Source organism: Pleurodeles waltl, chromosome 4_2 (assembly GCF_031143425.1).
Source record: "Pleurodeles waltl isolate 20211129_DDA chromosome 4_2, aPleWal1.hap1.20221129, whole genome shotgun sequence".
Classification (NCBI taxonomy): Eukaryota; Metazoa; Chordata; class Amphibia; order Caudata; family Salamandridae; genus Pleurodeles; species Pleurodeles waltl.
Genome location: NC_090443.1, coordinates 210,736,320 through 210,751,575, shown reverse-complemented (window position 1 = coordinate 210,751,575; position 15,256 = coordinate 210,736,320). Strand labels below are relative to the sequence as shown.

The window sequence follows — 15,256 nt, the reverse complement described above, 5'->3', positions numbered from 1 at the left end:
GTAGTGAACGTCCAGCCTGTGAGATCCAAGGCATGAACATCTGACACCCACCGGCATGACACCAGGCATTATAACATAGCCAAATTCGCAGACAGTTCTTTACACATCAAAAACTCATTTCGTTCCCAAGAACAGAAGAGATTAAGGACCTTGTTGACGTCCAGAGCGTTGAGTATCTAGGCACTGGAGGAGGAGCCAAACTTATTCCTCTCATGAGCTTACACACTAAAGGGTGTTCCCCCACAGGGGAGCCCTCCAAGGGGAGTGTCCAGCTGATATGGGTGATCGATACGAGTTGATTGTACTGTGGGCTAAACCTTGAAAAACCAGGGAGGCCAAAAAATGTAGGCTGGGGACCACTTTGCACCCTATGGAATCTTGATTGTTTTGAACACACCAACACACCCAACTAGCCCATGCAGACTTATAACTCTTATTGGTGCCATCTGCCCAGGCTGCTGCCAGTATTCTCTCAACTTTGATCGATAGTCCTAGGACTCTCCAGCGTTGCCTGAAATACGCCAGGCTGTGAGGGGCATTCGACCCTCGATTACCGATGGGTGACAATTGCCCAGAGGATCTTGCAGTTCTGAAACGTGGGGCAGAAGGATTGGAGAATCCCAAGAAAGTTCCAGAAGAACTGGAAACCCTGCTTGTGACCTCCAACGAGGAATGATCAGGGCTACCCGGGCTTCCAGTCGATAGACGTGCGTCGACAGCCTCATGATCATCACGAAGGGAAGAAACACATACCCCAGTTCCTTCAAGCAGACCTGTAGAAACGCATCTGGGGGTCTGGCCTCCAGGGAAGCTGATGGTCTGGCCTGGATACAAAAGGTTTGACTGAGAAAGGCCCCCACCAGGTTTCTAATCATTTGAAAACAGATGGATTCAGCTGCCAAAGACTCGTGTCGGGCCATTGCCTGGAGTACCAGTCTGCCACTGAGTTGGAGGCAGGTACTTCGATGTGACCGAGATATTGTTGACCAAACAGAGCTCCCAAAGGTCCTTTGCCAAGTCCACCAAGGCTTTTGACTTGGCACCTCCCAGTCTGTTGATGGAACTGACCGACCAATAGGTTGTCCATCTTCAACAGGACACTGCAGTGCACGTTGTCCTTCCTCAAACATTTTATCACAAAGGACCCTGCCATGAGCTCCAGGCAGTTGATAGGCAGACTATGTTCCTCTGCAGACCATTTTCCTCCTGTAAAGGAGTCTGCGCAGCGCCCACCCCGGCCGGACTTACTGCCATCACCAAATCTGGGTCAGACCCGAAGATAGCTCTGCCATTCCAGGCTTTCTGTGTGCACCAGCCACCGCCTTATTTAGTTTTTGACGTCGTCCGGGAGGGAAACTTGTTCCAAGTACTGCAAGTCCCTGTGCAAATGGGTGGCTTTGAGGCATTGGAGGGCTCTGTAGTGGAGGGGGCCCAGAAAGATCTCCTGAATGGAGGACGACAGCAGTCCCACCACTCTGGCTATCTGGCGCAGGGAGGTTGCTTTCTTTGACAGTGTTCTCCTGAGTTCCCAGCGGATCTTTGAGATCTTGCGCGAGGGGAGACTTGGGGTCTTCCCCAAAGAGTCTGTGACAAAGCAGAGAAACGTAGTCTGCCTGGCTGGGAAATTAAGGACTTCTGCCCATTGACGATAAAGCCCAGACTTTCCAGTAAAGTGATTGTGGTTTGGAACTGTTCCACCAGACAGTGCGTACATTGATCCATGATCAAGATGGATTGCCGTAAAACAGTGAAAACCCTGGATGGTCTATAAGATCCAAGCAGTCAACGTGATCCCCTCCCAATGGTGTCTGAACAGCGTCCTTTAAGTCAGGAAGAGTAAAAAACTCTTACCTGTTTGGGCTTGGAATCATGCTCCGGAAGAACCTCTGGGGTTTCGTCCACGAAAGGGTCTTCATGTGATGAAGAACTCTCCCTGACAAGGCTGGCCTTCGGCCGAGCTTCTGGGAGGGCCTTGGATGTAGAAGCAGCCGGCTGAGCGCCTTCTGCCACAACCGGCCCAGATGAAAACTTTGTGGTGAAAAATATTTTTTATGGAGGTTTGAGCCTTGTCAGGTGAGGTAAAGATAGCCACAAACCTGCCCAGCTCCTTAATGAAAGAGGCCTCCCTGCACCGCTGCTCCCGCCTCCTTGGAGGCCAGGTCTTCTAGTTTGGGAATGACTTTCAAGAGGAATGAACAATGTTGTTATGCGGCTAGGGCACAATTGGCGGTCCCTAAAAATATTAACACACGCTGCTCCGATCCTGAGAGCCTTTCTGGGGAGATAGGGATACCCATGGCTTTTGCCTCCTCCACCAGGTCCAGTATTTTTGTAAGTGGACCACTAATGTCCAGGAGTTTGTCCTGGCAGGAACGCCAGGACCTATTAATCCCTTTCTTGGGATCTATGATGTATTTCTGGAGGAACGTAGCCATGCGGGTATTTAGCTCGGGTGTGAGGGAACCTTCCCGGGAAGAGGGGGATGGTGGCATTCTGCTTTCAAGCACGCCTGGGTCTCCTTATCAAGAGGTATCCTGAGGCGACTAGCCATGTATATGGCTACCTTATATGTGGGGGTCCATTCGGAGGAATGTGGGTAGAAGCCAAAGGTTACAGGGACGTTACAGTTGGGTTTCGAATTTACTCACACAAAACCAGAGAAATTCAGCAGCTATAATTAGTTATTACAAGTAACTATAACTCGCACTCGAAGGTAACTATAACTTGCACCCTCGCCATGCATTGCTTATTACCCCAGATATTATGGCTCTCATGACAACTTTAGTAACGTCAATAAAAATATAATTGAGACCTTAGCAGTCAAATTATTATTGGGGAAAAAAACCTGTGCATGGCAGGTGCGCAAGTTATAGTTACCTTAGGCCGCAAGATGTATTTACTTGAAATACCTAACTATAAGTGCTGAATTTCTCTTGTTTTGTGCGAGTAAATTCAGAACCTAACTATAATGTCCCTGTAACCTTTGGTTTTTTTCAAGCAAATTTCTAAGATTTGTTTTAATTCTATTTCCTAACTATAACGTCCCTCTAACCTTTTTTCAGTGAAAAAAAATAATATATATATATCATCCATCGTTCCACATGACACAGAAGGTGTAATTGTCCAATGAAAGTCAGTCATGTGACATGGACTGCAAGGTCAATGAAAATTCCCTTTACTGACATGTGGAAAGCATAAATCTTAGCTCATCTGTGCGGGTTGAAACAAATATATACATATTCCTGTTCCACAGTTCCTGAACGTGATTTGCTCTGGGTTGCTTTCTCATGCTCACTGTGTGTAAAACAATAGAACATCTATTACCAAGCTAGCATATCAAGGGAACGAAGTCTGAAAGAAAAGTTCATGCTAGCAAGAATAACTAAACATTTTCTGCACAGTCAAGAAACAGTGCCTTGCAGGCCTCACTTAGGCTAAGCAAGATGAATTAAAATGGCACATTCATTTATGCAAATAATGCACAGATAACGTTCAAAATTATGAATTAAACAATAATAAGCATTGTCAGTGTCCATGTTACAATAGATTAAAAAAATAACTCTGTTAATACATTTTACTAAATGTTGCTGAACTGCAATCTTCAACATTTCGATGTAATATTTTAAACATTATTCTCTTATAAAACATTGTGAATTTGATGCACACTATTAATTAACATCATAAAGAATAACATGGAAACAAATTAATTGATTAAACATGAAGTTTAAAGGCTGTACTGCAACAATTTAGGGCCTCATTATTAGTTTGGTGGGTTGCAGAGGCTGCCTGCCAAACTCTTTCTGCCTTCAGGACGCCTGTGCGGCCTGAATTCCTCCGGCCCCATTAGGAGTTCACCGCAGGGCCGGCGGGTGAACGGGGCCTTAACATTGACGCTTGCTCCTAAAGGAGCCGCGACAATGTGGGTGTGCGGCGGGTGCAGCAGCACCCATCGCATATTCCACTGCCCGTAATTCGGGCAGTGGAATGCGCGACGGGGCTGTGCATGGGACAAGTGCCTGGTTAGTGCAGGGGTCCCCACCAACGCCCCCATTCCGCCAGCCTTTCCATGGTGGTGTAAACCGCCATGAACTGGATGGAGGATGGGGACTCGTAATCCCCAGGACAGGGCTGCAAGCAGCGCTGCCCTGGTGGATTACAACCGCCGGAGCCGGCAGCTCCGTCACTGTTATAATGTGACAGTCTGACCGTGAGTCTGGCGGTCTGAAGGCCGCCAGACTCATAATGAGGCCCTTAGTCTAGTAACCTACAGTGAATCATATAAATAGAGCTTTCAGTGCACCACTTTACAACAAATTTATGATTACTTCAATTAACAAAATGCAAAGTCTGTCACATATAAATAATTACTGAGACATCTGGGTTAGCAATAACATTTGTGCTACCTCAGATGTCATAGGAGTGAAAACCGTTTTTTATCTGTTCAATAATTTTACCTCACCCATCAGTTTTACATTATGTACAAAGGGTCAGGAACACCTCATTCACTATTTTTATGTTTATTTCTGGACACATCCATTTCCCCATGGATGGTTTGTTGACGATTTTTAAACCCAGTTTCTTTAAGGGTTCGCCTCTGGAAATGATACTGGTGCTATACACTTTCCCTCCCACCATGTAGCTCTGATATCTGTTGGGTAGGAAGTAGATATGTATATATCTATTTATTGGCATTCCATACTCTCTTTTTAGAAAGTCTGCGGTTACATGTGCAGGCTGATTTACATAAATGTGTCGTCTTTGTCTCATTACGGGTATATGACTTAAACCGTCTCACTAAAGATCAAAACGCAAAAGTGGTCAGTTGATTGATTTATTTTATTTAAGTGAGAAATTGTGTCACCCCAAGTGGATTAATTATGGCAGACACACCTTGTCCAAGAGTTCAGTGTAGAGTTCTAAGCTGAATACAAATCGGGCTAAAAACCCTAGATTAACGTATGTGTACCCACTGAGTCATGTGACACCGAGAGTGATTTTGTTCAGCTAAGCATAACTCATCCGATGATTAACGGTTTAAATATCTGTTTTAAACTTTGAGCAGAAACACAAGATTGAGGCCTTTGTATTAATTAAGGTGGGAAAGCTCATAAGATTGGCATTGTTGGCACTTGCTTACCTTTGAGTGCGAACCTCTCCAGCGTTTGATCTATTTAACCACTGTCCTCCTTTGCATGCGGCTTTCTGGCGGTAAGAGCTCTCTCCCCACTATGCAAGAGGCTCGGCCTGCTTCAAGGGGCGTCAGGAGCGCCCCTCCCGATTGGCTAGTATCCGTGCTCCCAGTTGGTTTTCCCTTAATCACAAGAGGAATTCAAGATAAGGGGTATAGTTTCTAGACTACCTTTCCGTGGAACCTTCTGGGAGATAAGGCAGTAGAATCTTAAGAGAGCGTCCGTTCTAAAACGCGCACTTCACCGCGGCTTTTCTTGAGTAGACCTTCTGCACTTAGCTGCCTTTACCTAGTGTCAGTAAGGATTTCCAACATAGGCGGTAGTTAGAAGTGTTTGGAGTCGTCGTCTTAGCTAATGCGCTGCACAGGCTCAGTATTTCCTGTACAGTGTGAGTAAGTGTTTTCAGTTAGTATTTCGCGCTTTCTCATGCGTGTCATGGTTCTTGAATAGCGGCCTTCCCAGGGAGTAGTGCTTATCCCTTCCAAAACAGGAAATAGAAGAACAACTCAGCTTACCTTTCAACCAGCAGTCGGAGGCAGCTTTCACAGAACCAGTTGGTCACGCAAGTACCTGTTGAAAAGGCAATACTTATTAGCATATTTGAAATATAAAAGTGATAATGTAAATACAATTTCATCAACATAATTTATGAACGGCTGAAGCTAGTCCACAGGAGATATCAGAAGTGAAGCAAATGGCAAGTCCATTAAGAGTTTGTAGTTACCTCATACAAAGAATAATTTTGATATTGACAAGAAAATATAGTAGTTAATGAATGAATGTATTTATGAGATTTAAATTCATTGCAGTTTTTCAACAATCCAACACAACTGCCAGAACAGTTTGAAGGAGGAGAATCGTGGCGATTTGGACGAGGCAGTCTCTTCTTTATCCCCTTCCCCTTTCTCCCCTTTTCCCCTTTTTCCCAGCTGGACTACTGGAACCTCGGGTTAATCTGTCTGGAGGATGGAGAGTCTAGGGTTGGGCATTGGGAGTTTTTTTTCCACATTCTGCTCCTCAGACACATAGATCCCCTGACACCTGCTATAATGTCTATGGTGTGTCAGTCAATGTCATTCAGTTCAGATGATAATTCCCTGGGTACCTTCTGAGCACCATCAGCTGTTTGGCGGGATACTGCAAGGCGTAGTCAGTCTACAACTCTGCGAAGGTTCTCTTTGCCTCATCAATGACTAAAGTGATATCAGGCAAGATGGTTAGTGATGAACCCCCATACCGTAACTACCTTTTTTTCCATCGTCGGAGAAACAACCATATACTGATGATCTGTAGTTGAAGATAATTGGAGGCCCCAGGATGGCCTTGGAGCCTCGATGCAGCCTTTGTATCACACACACCCATGAATGCTATGCACTATCAGGCAATTATTATATCAACTTCAACAAATATTTCCATCTATTCAGTACTGGTTGTCTTTAAAATTCCTGTGACAAGTATATTAGTTCATTTTGATTCGGCATAGAAATATTATTTTTGGCCCAGTTACTTCTGGACCTCCCCATCCTGAGAATGGGGTTGAGTAGAGATGCTCTTCAAACTAGGCTTTAACCTAAACAGGATGTGTTTATTAAGTTGGTAGGGGTGCACCTCTCTTCCAAATTAATAAGCCACTTTCAAACATTGCCTTTTCTGATCCATTTTTACTGTACAAAAACAAAACACTCTTTACAGAGAGAAACCACCTCTGTCCAACCACAGGAAGCACAGTCCAGTTCGAACAGCCAGGCCACATTGCCTCTGAATGGGAACACAAGCAATCTCAGAATAGGTTCATTCTCCTTGGGCCTCAAAAGTGAGGTGCAGTTAGAGTACCAGTGGCACAGTGAGTTTTGTTAGCAACATCTGGCTGGGTACGTTTTTAGTAGTGTCACGCTGAGTTTGCAGTTTGCAGTTCACTCATACACTGCTAGCTGTCATGAGGAATGACCATTCTTTCGTGCTAAACAGTTTGAGCATAAATATTTTATTTCCATTGGTATTTGTCGCTTCTCAGCACCCGCTGTATAGTGAAGCTTCTAATGTTGCCTAGCGTCGCATGATACTGAATAACCAATTTTCCGATGACACCTTTAAAATGTTGTTCTCCCCTCTTTTTAGATCACATTTTTGAAAAGCTGAATCCACAATTAGAAGCAATGGGATTAGAAGCCAAACCTCTTGGAGGCGGGAAGATAGAACACAACAGTAAAGACAAGAAAATAAGAGTTTTTGGTGAATCAACAGTAAGTTGTCCTGCTGGTTGTATTGACCTAATTACAGGATCAGCAATTTTTAGTGAATCTTCATACATCAGCAGCAAATAATAAGTGCATGAAAACAGTGCTTCCCGTCTCGTTTTCAAGCGGAATGCAGATCAAAAGACAATATGTCTGCACAAATCATTTTCTCCTTTCCCATAGTACCATGTGCACTAACTAGCCTAATGACTAAATATATATATATATATATATACATATATATATTTAATCTTTTTTATTTAACATTGCTCATTGTACAGTAAATATAATAGTCAACTGTACAGTGTACACTTAAAGCACAGCAGACAACAGCATGAGAATGACAATCAGTATGAGCGGAGCCATCAGGAATTGAACAGATCTCCACCCACCTGCGGAACCCAAGATGGCAGAAACCCCCTTCCCTCACCTCCTACACCAATCCCAGCATACTTAAGTAAATATGTGTAGGAGGCTGGCCTGGCTTATAGTGGGTACCTGATGGTACTTACACCTCGTGCCAGGTCCAGTTATCCCTTATTAGTAGATTAGTAGTGTTCTAGCAGCTTAGGCTGATAGAGGTAACTATAGCAGAGCAGCGTAGGCTGAACTAGGAGACATACAAAGCTCCTACTATACCACTTATATCATATAGCACTATATCATAAGAATCACAATACTCAGAGTTACTAAAAATAAAGGTACTTTATTTTAGTGACAATGTGTCAGAAATATCTCCAAGGATATACTCCCTTAGGAGGTAAGTAAAATACACAAAATATACACACAAACCAAAATCAGGTAAGTAAAACAGTTAGAAAAGTAGTGCAAACACTGTAGAATACAATAGGATGCAATAGGCCTAGGGGAACACAAACCATATACTAAGAAAGTGGAATGCAAACCACTTAGGGACCCCAGGCCTAGTGTCGTGTGTAGAGGGTCACTTGGAGTGTAAGAAAACACTAAGGGTGTCCAAGATACCCCACCCCAAGACCCTGAAAAGTAGGAGTAAAGTTACCCTACTTCCCCAGAAACACACTAAAGTCGTGATAGGAGATTCTGCAAAGACCACAACTCACTGCAAAGCACTGAAGACAGATTCCTGGACCTGAGGACCTGCAAAGGAAGGGGACCAACTCCAAGAGTCACCAAAGTGTCCAGGGGGGCAGGAGCCCACTAAACCCCGGATGAAGGTGCAAAATGGCTGCCTCTGGGTGGAAGAAGCTGAAGATTCTGCAACAGCGGAAAATGCCAGGAACTTCTCCTTTGCACAGAAGATGTCCCACGGCGTGCTGGAGGATACAGAGTTGTTTCCACGCAGAAAAACCACAAACAAGCCTTGCTAACTTCAAAGGTCGCGGTAGAAGAAAATGGGTGCTGCCCGGGCCCAGGAAGGACCAGGAGGTCGCCCCTTGGAGGAGGAGATAGAGGGGGGCGCTCAGCAACACAGAGAGCCCATGCAGAAGTATGCAGCACCCACAGAAGTACTTGAACACGGGTTCAAGAAAACTGAGCACAGCGGTCGTCTCAACACTACAAAGGAGGGTCCCACGAAACCGGTGGTCAACTCAGCGAGTTGAGCAATGCAGGACAGAGTGCTGGGGACCTGGGCTGTGCTGTACATGAAGGATTTCTTGCAAAAATGCACAGAAGCCCTAGCAGCTGCAGTTCACGCAGTGCACAGGATTACTGTCTTTGGGTGGGGAGGCAAGGACTTACCTCCACCAAGTTTGGACAGATGGACCACTGGACTGTTAGGGTCACTTGGATCCAGCTCCTGTGTTCCAGGGACCACTCTCGTCATGATGAGAGGGGACCCCAAGGACCGGTGAAGCAGAAGTTTGGTGCCTGCGTTAGCAGGTGGAAGAGTCCGTCGACCCACAGGAGATTTCTTCTTGGCTTCCAGTGCAGGGTGAAGGCAGACAGCCCCCAGAGCATGCACCACCAGGAAACAGTTGAGAAAGCCGGCAAGAGTAGGCGCTACTATGTCGCTGGTAGTCTTCTTGCTACTTTGTTACAGTTTTGCAGGAGTCCTGGAGCAGTCAGCGGTCGATCCTTGGCAGAAGTCGAAGAGGGAGATGCAGAGGAACTCTGGTGAGCTCTTGCAGTCGTTATCTGAAGAGAAGCCCACAGGAGAGACCCTAAATAGCCCTCAGAGGAGGATTGGCCACCTAGTCAGGTAAGCACATATCAGGAGGGGTCTCTGACATCACCTGTTGGCACTGGCCACTCAGAGGCATCCATTGTGCCCTCACACCTCTGCATTCAAGATGGCAGAGGTCTGGGACACACTGGAGGAGCTCTGGGCACCACCACTGGGGTGGTGATGGACAGGGGAGTGGTCACTCCCCTTTCCTTTGTCCAGTTTCGCGCCAGAGCAGGGGCTGGGGGATCCCTGAACCAGTGTAGACTGGCTTATGCAAGGAGGGCACCATCTGTGCCCTTCAAAGCATTTCCAGAGGCTGGGGGAGGCTACTCCTCCCCAGCCCTTAACACCTATTTCCAAAGGGAAAGGGTGTAACACCCTCTCTCAGAGGAAATTCTTTGTTCTGCCTTCCTGGGACTGGGCTGCCCAGACCCCAGGAGGGCAGAAGCCTGTCTGTGTGTTGGCAGCAGCGGTAGCTGCAGTGAAAACCCCATAGAGCTGGTTTGGCAGTACCCGGGGTCCATGCTGGAGCCCCAGGGATGCATGGGATTGTCACCCCAATACCAGATTTTGCATGGGGGGACAATTCCATGATCTTAGACATGTTACATGGCTGTATTCTGAGTTACCATTGTGAAGTTACATATAGGTATTGACCTATATTTAGTGCACACGTGTAATGGTGTCCCCACACTCACAAAGTCTGGGGAAATTGCCCTGAACTATGTGGGGGCACCTTGGCTAGTGCCAGGGTGCCCTCACACTTAGTAACTTTGCACCTAACCTTCACTAAGTGAGGGTTAGACATATAGGTGACTTATAAGTTACTTAAGTGCTGTGTAAAATGGCTGTGAAATAACGTGGACGTTATTTCACTCAGACTCCAGTGGCAGCCCTGTGTAAGAATTGTCTGAGCTCCCTATGGGTGGCAAAAAGAAATGCTGCAGCCCATAGGGATCTCCTGGAACCCCAATACCCTGGGTACCTATATATCATATACTAGGGAATTGTAAGGGTGTTCCAGTGTGCCAATTAGAATTGGTAAAAATGGTCACTAGCCTGCAGTGACAGTTTTAAAGGCAGTGATAGCATAAGCACGGAGGTTCTGATTAGCAGAGCCTCAGTGACACAGTTAGGGAACACATTCAGGCCACAACTATGAGCACTGGGGTCCTGGCTAGCAGGATCCCAGTGAGACAGGCAAAAACAAACTGGCACACAAGTAAAAAATGGGGGTAACATGCCAGGCAAGATGGTACTTTCCTACAATATGCTAGTTGTCCCACATCTTGTCCTATTTCCTAGGTTATCCTCTGCTGTGATGGACTGCTTTCTCTGCCCGCTGGCACCAATTCATGTCAGGCTCCCAGTCTGATACCATCACCCTGTCCCCATATTACCAGGTACTAACAAAGTTTACTCGAAGCAGAGATGGTGTGGTTGAAAATAAAGCATTACAAAACACAAAAAATACAAAGTAGTACAGCATCTTTGTTGTAAGTCAACAAGGCGAATATTCCAAATTTACATACGGTGACTACTTCATAACCCCACTTTGAATGAACAACAATTAAACTCCCTGATGAAAAGGAAAATGAGTACATTTCAAGGAAATACCTATCACTGTTCTACAAGAAACCCATTTGCTAGCAAATGTAGACTATATTCCCCCTCATAACTATCACAGTTCTACTCTGTTGCACTCACGAAAACCATAGAACTAGCAATACTATTGAGAAAAGGGTATGATACAAGTGGGACTCAATACAGTGCTTATCGTGCCACCCACCTAGGCAAAACATGTCCCAGGCCTTCCACTGCAGCCTGAATGCAGTTTTAAACTGCCATGTTGACTTTACATTTATACCCCCCTTTTTCAAGCCTCAAACTCCCTTTTTATTTAATATAACTCAACTTTAGGTAGGCCGGATGCTGTGTAACTAAAAAGTTGGACATGTAGTTTTAAGTTTTACATGTCCTGGTAGTGGAAAATTCCTAAATTTGTTTTTCACTGTAAGGCCTGCCCCTCCCATAGGATCGCAATGGGGATTACTTATTACATTTAATAAGCTATGAATTTATAACGCAAACCCTTGATGGTCAACTTTGATTTTTAATTACAATTTTTAAAATGCCACTTTTTAGAAAGTTTGGCTTTTTCTGTCATTAGCCCTTTTGTGCCTGTAGCTAGCCTTGGATCATATGACTCAGTGTAACTGCAAATTCTTGGTAAATTCCTCCCAGACAGCCACACAATAGAGGGCTTAGGTGTGCATGAATGGGCCTTCTGCTGGCAGGACAGGATGTTGGGGACGGGGTGGAGTGCAGCACATCCCCACATACAACTGAATAGCCTGTGCTCTGCCTTCACACAAAGGCCTAACAAACCCACATTTTCATTGCAGCCAGTTTGGAGGCAGTGCAGGGGAGGCAGCAAATTCCATGCACTTCAAAGCCACTTGTCTAGAAGCTTCTCCCACCTTCCAAAAGGAGGGCACCAGGGTATAAAAAAGGGGCCTGGGACACCAGCTCTTCAGTACACTTCTGGACCTCTAGATATTTTTAACAGTTATTATTCAAAACTCCTGTGACACTGGATGAAATATGATGTAAATATCATACATTGTTAAATGCTTTATTTAAGTGTCCGTATTACAGGGGAAAACTAGAAATATTGTGGTTTGGCTGCATAGCTAGTATAAAAAAATAATTTTGTTCCAAGGCTGCTTTACTATTCTCAGACTCTACCTCTGATATTCCCTACCAAGATAGTAAAAGAGATCGCATGCATGATAGCATTTACCTGCTTAGGAACTGCTCCCAGAGTCTCTAAAACATGATGTAAAGAGAACTGTAAGTAAGGTTAGGCCCCCCATGATGCACAGTTGTGGCCTCAATAATTTTACTGCAAATGTTACATTGGTATTATGAATGATATTATCAAAGATGTCATAAGTGATGTAATATGTGGGGTAATTAACAGTGCATGGCGAGGGCGCGAGTTACAGTTACCTTAGGGCACAAGTTCTAGTTAACTTCAGCTAACTATACCTATAACTGATGAATTTCTATGGTTTTGTGCGAGTAAATTGAGAATCTAACTATAACGTCCCTGTAACCTTTGTTTTTTTAAGTGAATTTCTGTGTTTTTTTTTATTCTAATTCCTAACTGTAACATCCTTGTAATCTTTGGGTTTTTTTCAGTGAATTTCTATTTTTTTTATTGTTAAGTAATTTTAATTACATTACGTTAATCCAACCACAGCCACGAACAGCCTTTGGCCCCTATAATTACCCAACCCTGCGCCACGCATGGCATTTGGCCATAGGGCCTGGTCTGCCACCTACCCCGTATAACCACCAAACCCACACCACTCATGAAGTGCTTCTTTGTTTGGTGGAGATGTGATCATATTCCTGTGCATGAAGAACGTGCCTCCAAATTTGGCTGGAAGCTCCTTCGGGGGCAGGGGGAGGAATGGTGGAGGGGGGGCTTTTATTATGCTGTCCATCATCCAGGAAAATGTCAGGAAGACTTTGCATACCACTAATGTATATGGGATAGGGCTAAAAGGGTGGGGCTACCAGCCCATTTTACATACTTGCAGTGTTTAAGGGGCAGAACATGATCTCTGATGTCAGCAGCAGATGACAAGAAAGAACCTACTCATCAGAGTCACTACATGAGATGTTGCGCTCGAAAAAAGCAAGGATGCAAACACCTCCATCAAGGTTTACAGATAATAGTCCTTGAGCCAACCATGTTACCGGTACAACTTGGGGGGATGGATGCTAATATGATTCATTGGCAAGGTATGGAAATCTAGAGATGGAAAATATGTGATAGCAAGTCATAACTCTTTGCCTTTTGTGAGTTACCACTCCACTCCCAAGATATCTTGATTTAAATGGATATTTTATCATAATTTGTATTGTGAATTGTATTAATAAAAATTACAATTAAAGTAAAAGTTATTATATAAATTGATAATATTTACACTAGTATTTATGATAATATCAAGTACACCAAGTGAAATGTATTACATTTTTTATTAATTTATTTTTCCAGGGCTGGTGGTGAATGACCGTGCAGCATCATGAAGAAGACTGAAACAAGCACATCTGTTCCTCTGATCCCCTGTGTATAATTAATTTATGGTCAAATGTCCAACATGGAGTTATGCAAACAAGCCCACAGGACTGCTTATCATGGAAAATGTTGTTAGAGGCAGCTCAAGGAAGGAATCACATTCCACAGTTAGAAATTGTGAAAAATGTGGAAAGCAACATGGTTTCCCAAGTATTTTACCACAGGAAGTGCAAGAGTCTGTTTACTGTGAAGAGACTAATAAGCTAAAAACTGAAGCAAGCGTCAGTGATGATGCTGGAATGAGTGAGTGCACAAGTAAACCCTTAAACAGAAGAACAGTCATTAAACTAAAACATGTGTGCTGAAGAATGTATATTTTGTGGAAGGATAAAATGCTACAAGGGAACAACTTCGTATGAGAAATTAATCAAGGTTATGGAGCTTAGAGTTGACAAAAGGCTTCAAGAGTTTGCAAGCATTAATTGTGATTCAAAGATGTTAGCAGTTTGTACTAGGGACATACTGGCTGCAGAAGCCCATTATCATGTATCCTGTTATAGGAACTATACAAGGGTTAAAGCAAAGGCAGAAGATCATGCATCTAGCATTCAAACTGATGATCTCTACAAAAATATGAGCGATGAAGCATATGATCAACTATTTCAATACCTTAGAATTGTGATTATTCCTAACAAAGAGGTAATACGGGTGAGAACTCTCACTGAAGGGCTTGAAACACTCATGTCACGCAGAGGAATACAGGGAATTGACAAATCAACCAAGAAGCATATTAGAAGAAAATTGGACTCCAAGATCGGTGACAGCCTCCACATATTCCCAGACAACCAAGGAAGATTGGCCCAACCTGATAGTGTTATGCTACGGGATGCTGTAAGAGAAAAACAGTTTAAAAAGTGAATTATCAGTTTTAAAGGTTCAGGCAGCAGACATGAACAAGATCATTGATCAAACATCATTGCATATAAGAACAGTGATTAAAACAAACTTGACATCAACACCATGGCCATAGCATCCATCAGATGTTAAGAAAAAATAATTTACAGTGCCTGATTACCTTAATCGGTTCCTATTAGGACTTGTGACTGGAGATCCAGAAAACACAAAGCCATCTAAAAGGGTCAGCTGTCTTATGCAGTCATTCAGTCTGGACATTATATATGCAGTCACAATGGCCAGCAGAAACCCTCCCAGCAGTTGTTGCTCCCATACGCCATAAAAATGCTGAAAAGCAATATTGAAATAATTTGCACTCTAAACAGACTTGGCCATGGGATTTCATGCTCACAACTCGAAGAAAATGATACTGCCTTGTGTCTTAAGAAAATTGCTGCTACCTTGAATTAGCAAATTGGTCTTCCAGCCAACATTCAGCCTCATGTCTTCACTAACTTAGCATTGAATAACATTGATAGGCTGGAAGAGACTCCTACTGGTAAGGGGACTACTCATCGAGTCAACAATATAGCTGTGCAGCCCAAGTTGTTTGGACCACAACCTTTTAAAGCGCCCCTCTGAAGCATTGAGAAACAAAAGCAAAGGACATCGACCACCACAAGTACTAAAGAATTGT

At 44.0% G+C, this 15,256-nt stretch overlaps 1 protein-coding gene across 1 annotated transcript in view; it reads left to right on the top strand.

Annotated features, from left to right (window-relative positions):
• Positions 1–15,256, top strand: part of LOC138292472 (14 kDa phosphohistidine phosphatase-like) — a 194,061-nt gene that overhangs the window by 84,554 nt on the left and 94,251 nt on the right. Inside the window, exon 2 of the mRNA XM_069231090.1 lies at positions 7,308–7,432. Coding sequence (XP_069087191.1) covers positions 7,308–7,432 — 125 coding nt within the window. The remainder of the gene's footprint in view (positions 1–7,307; positions 7,433–15,256) is intronic.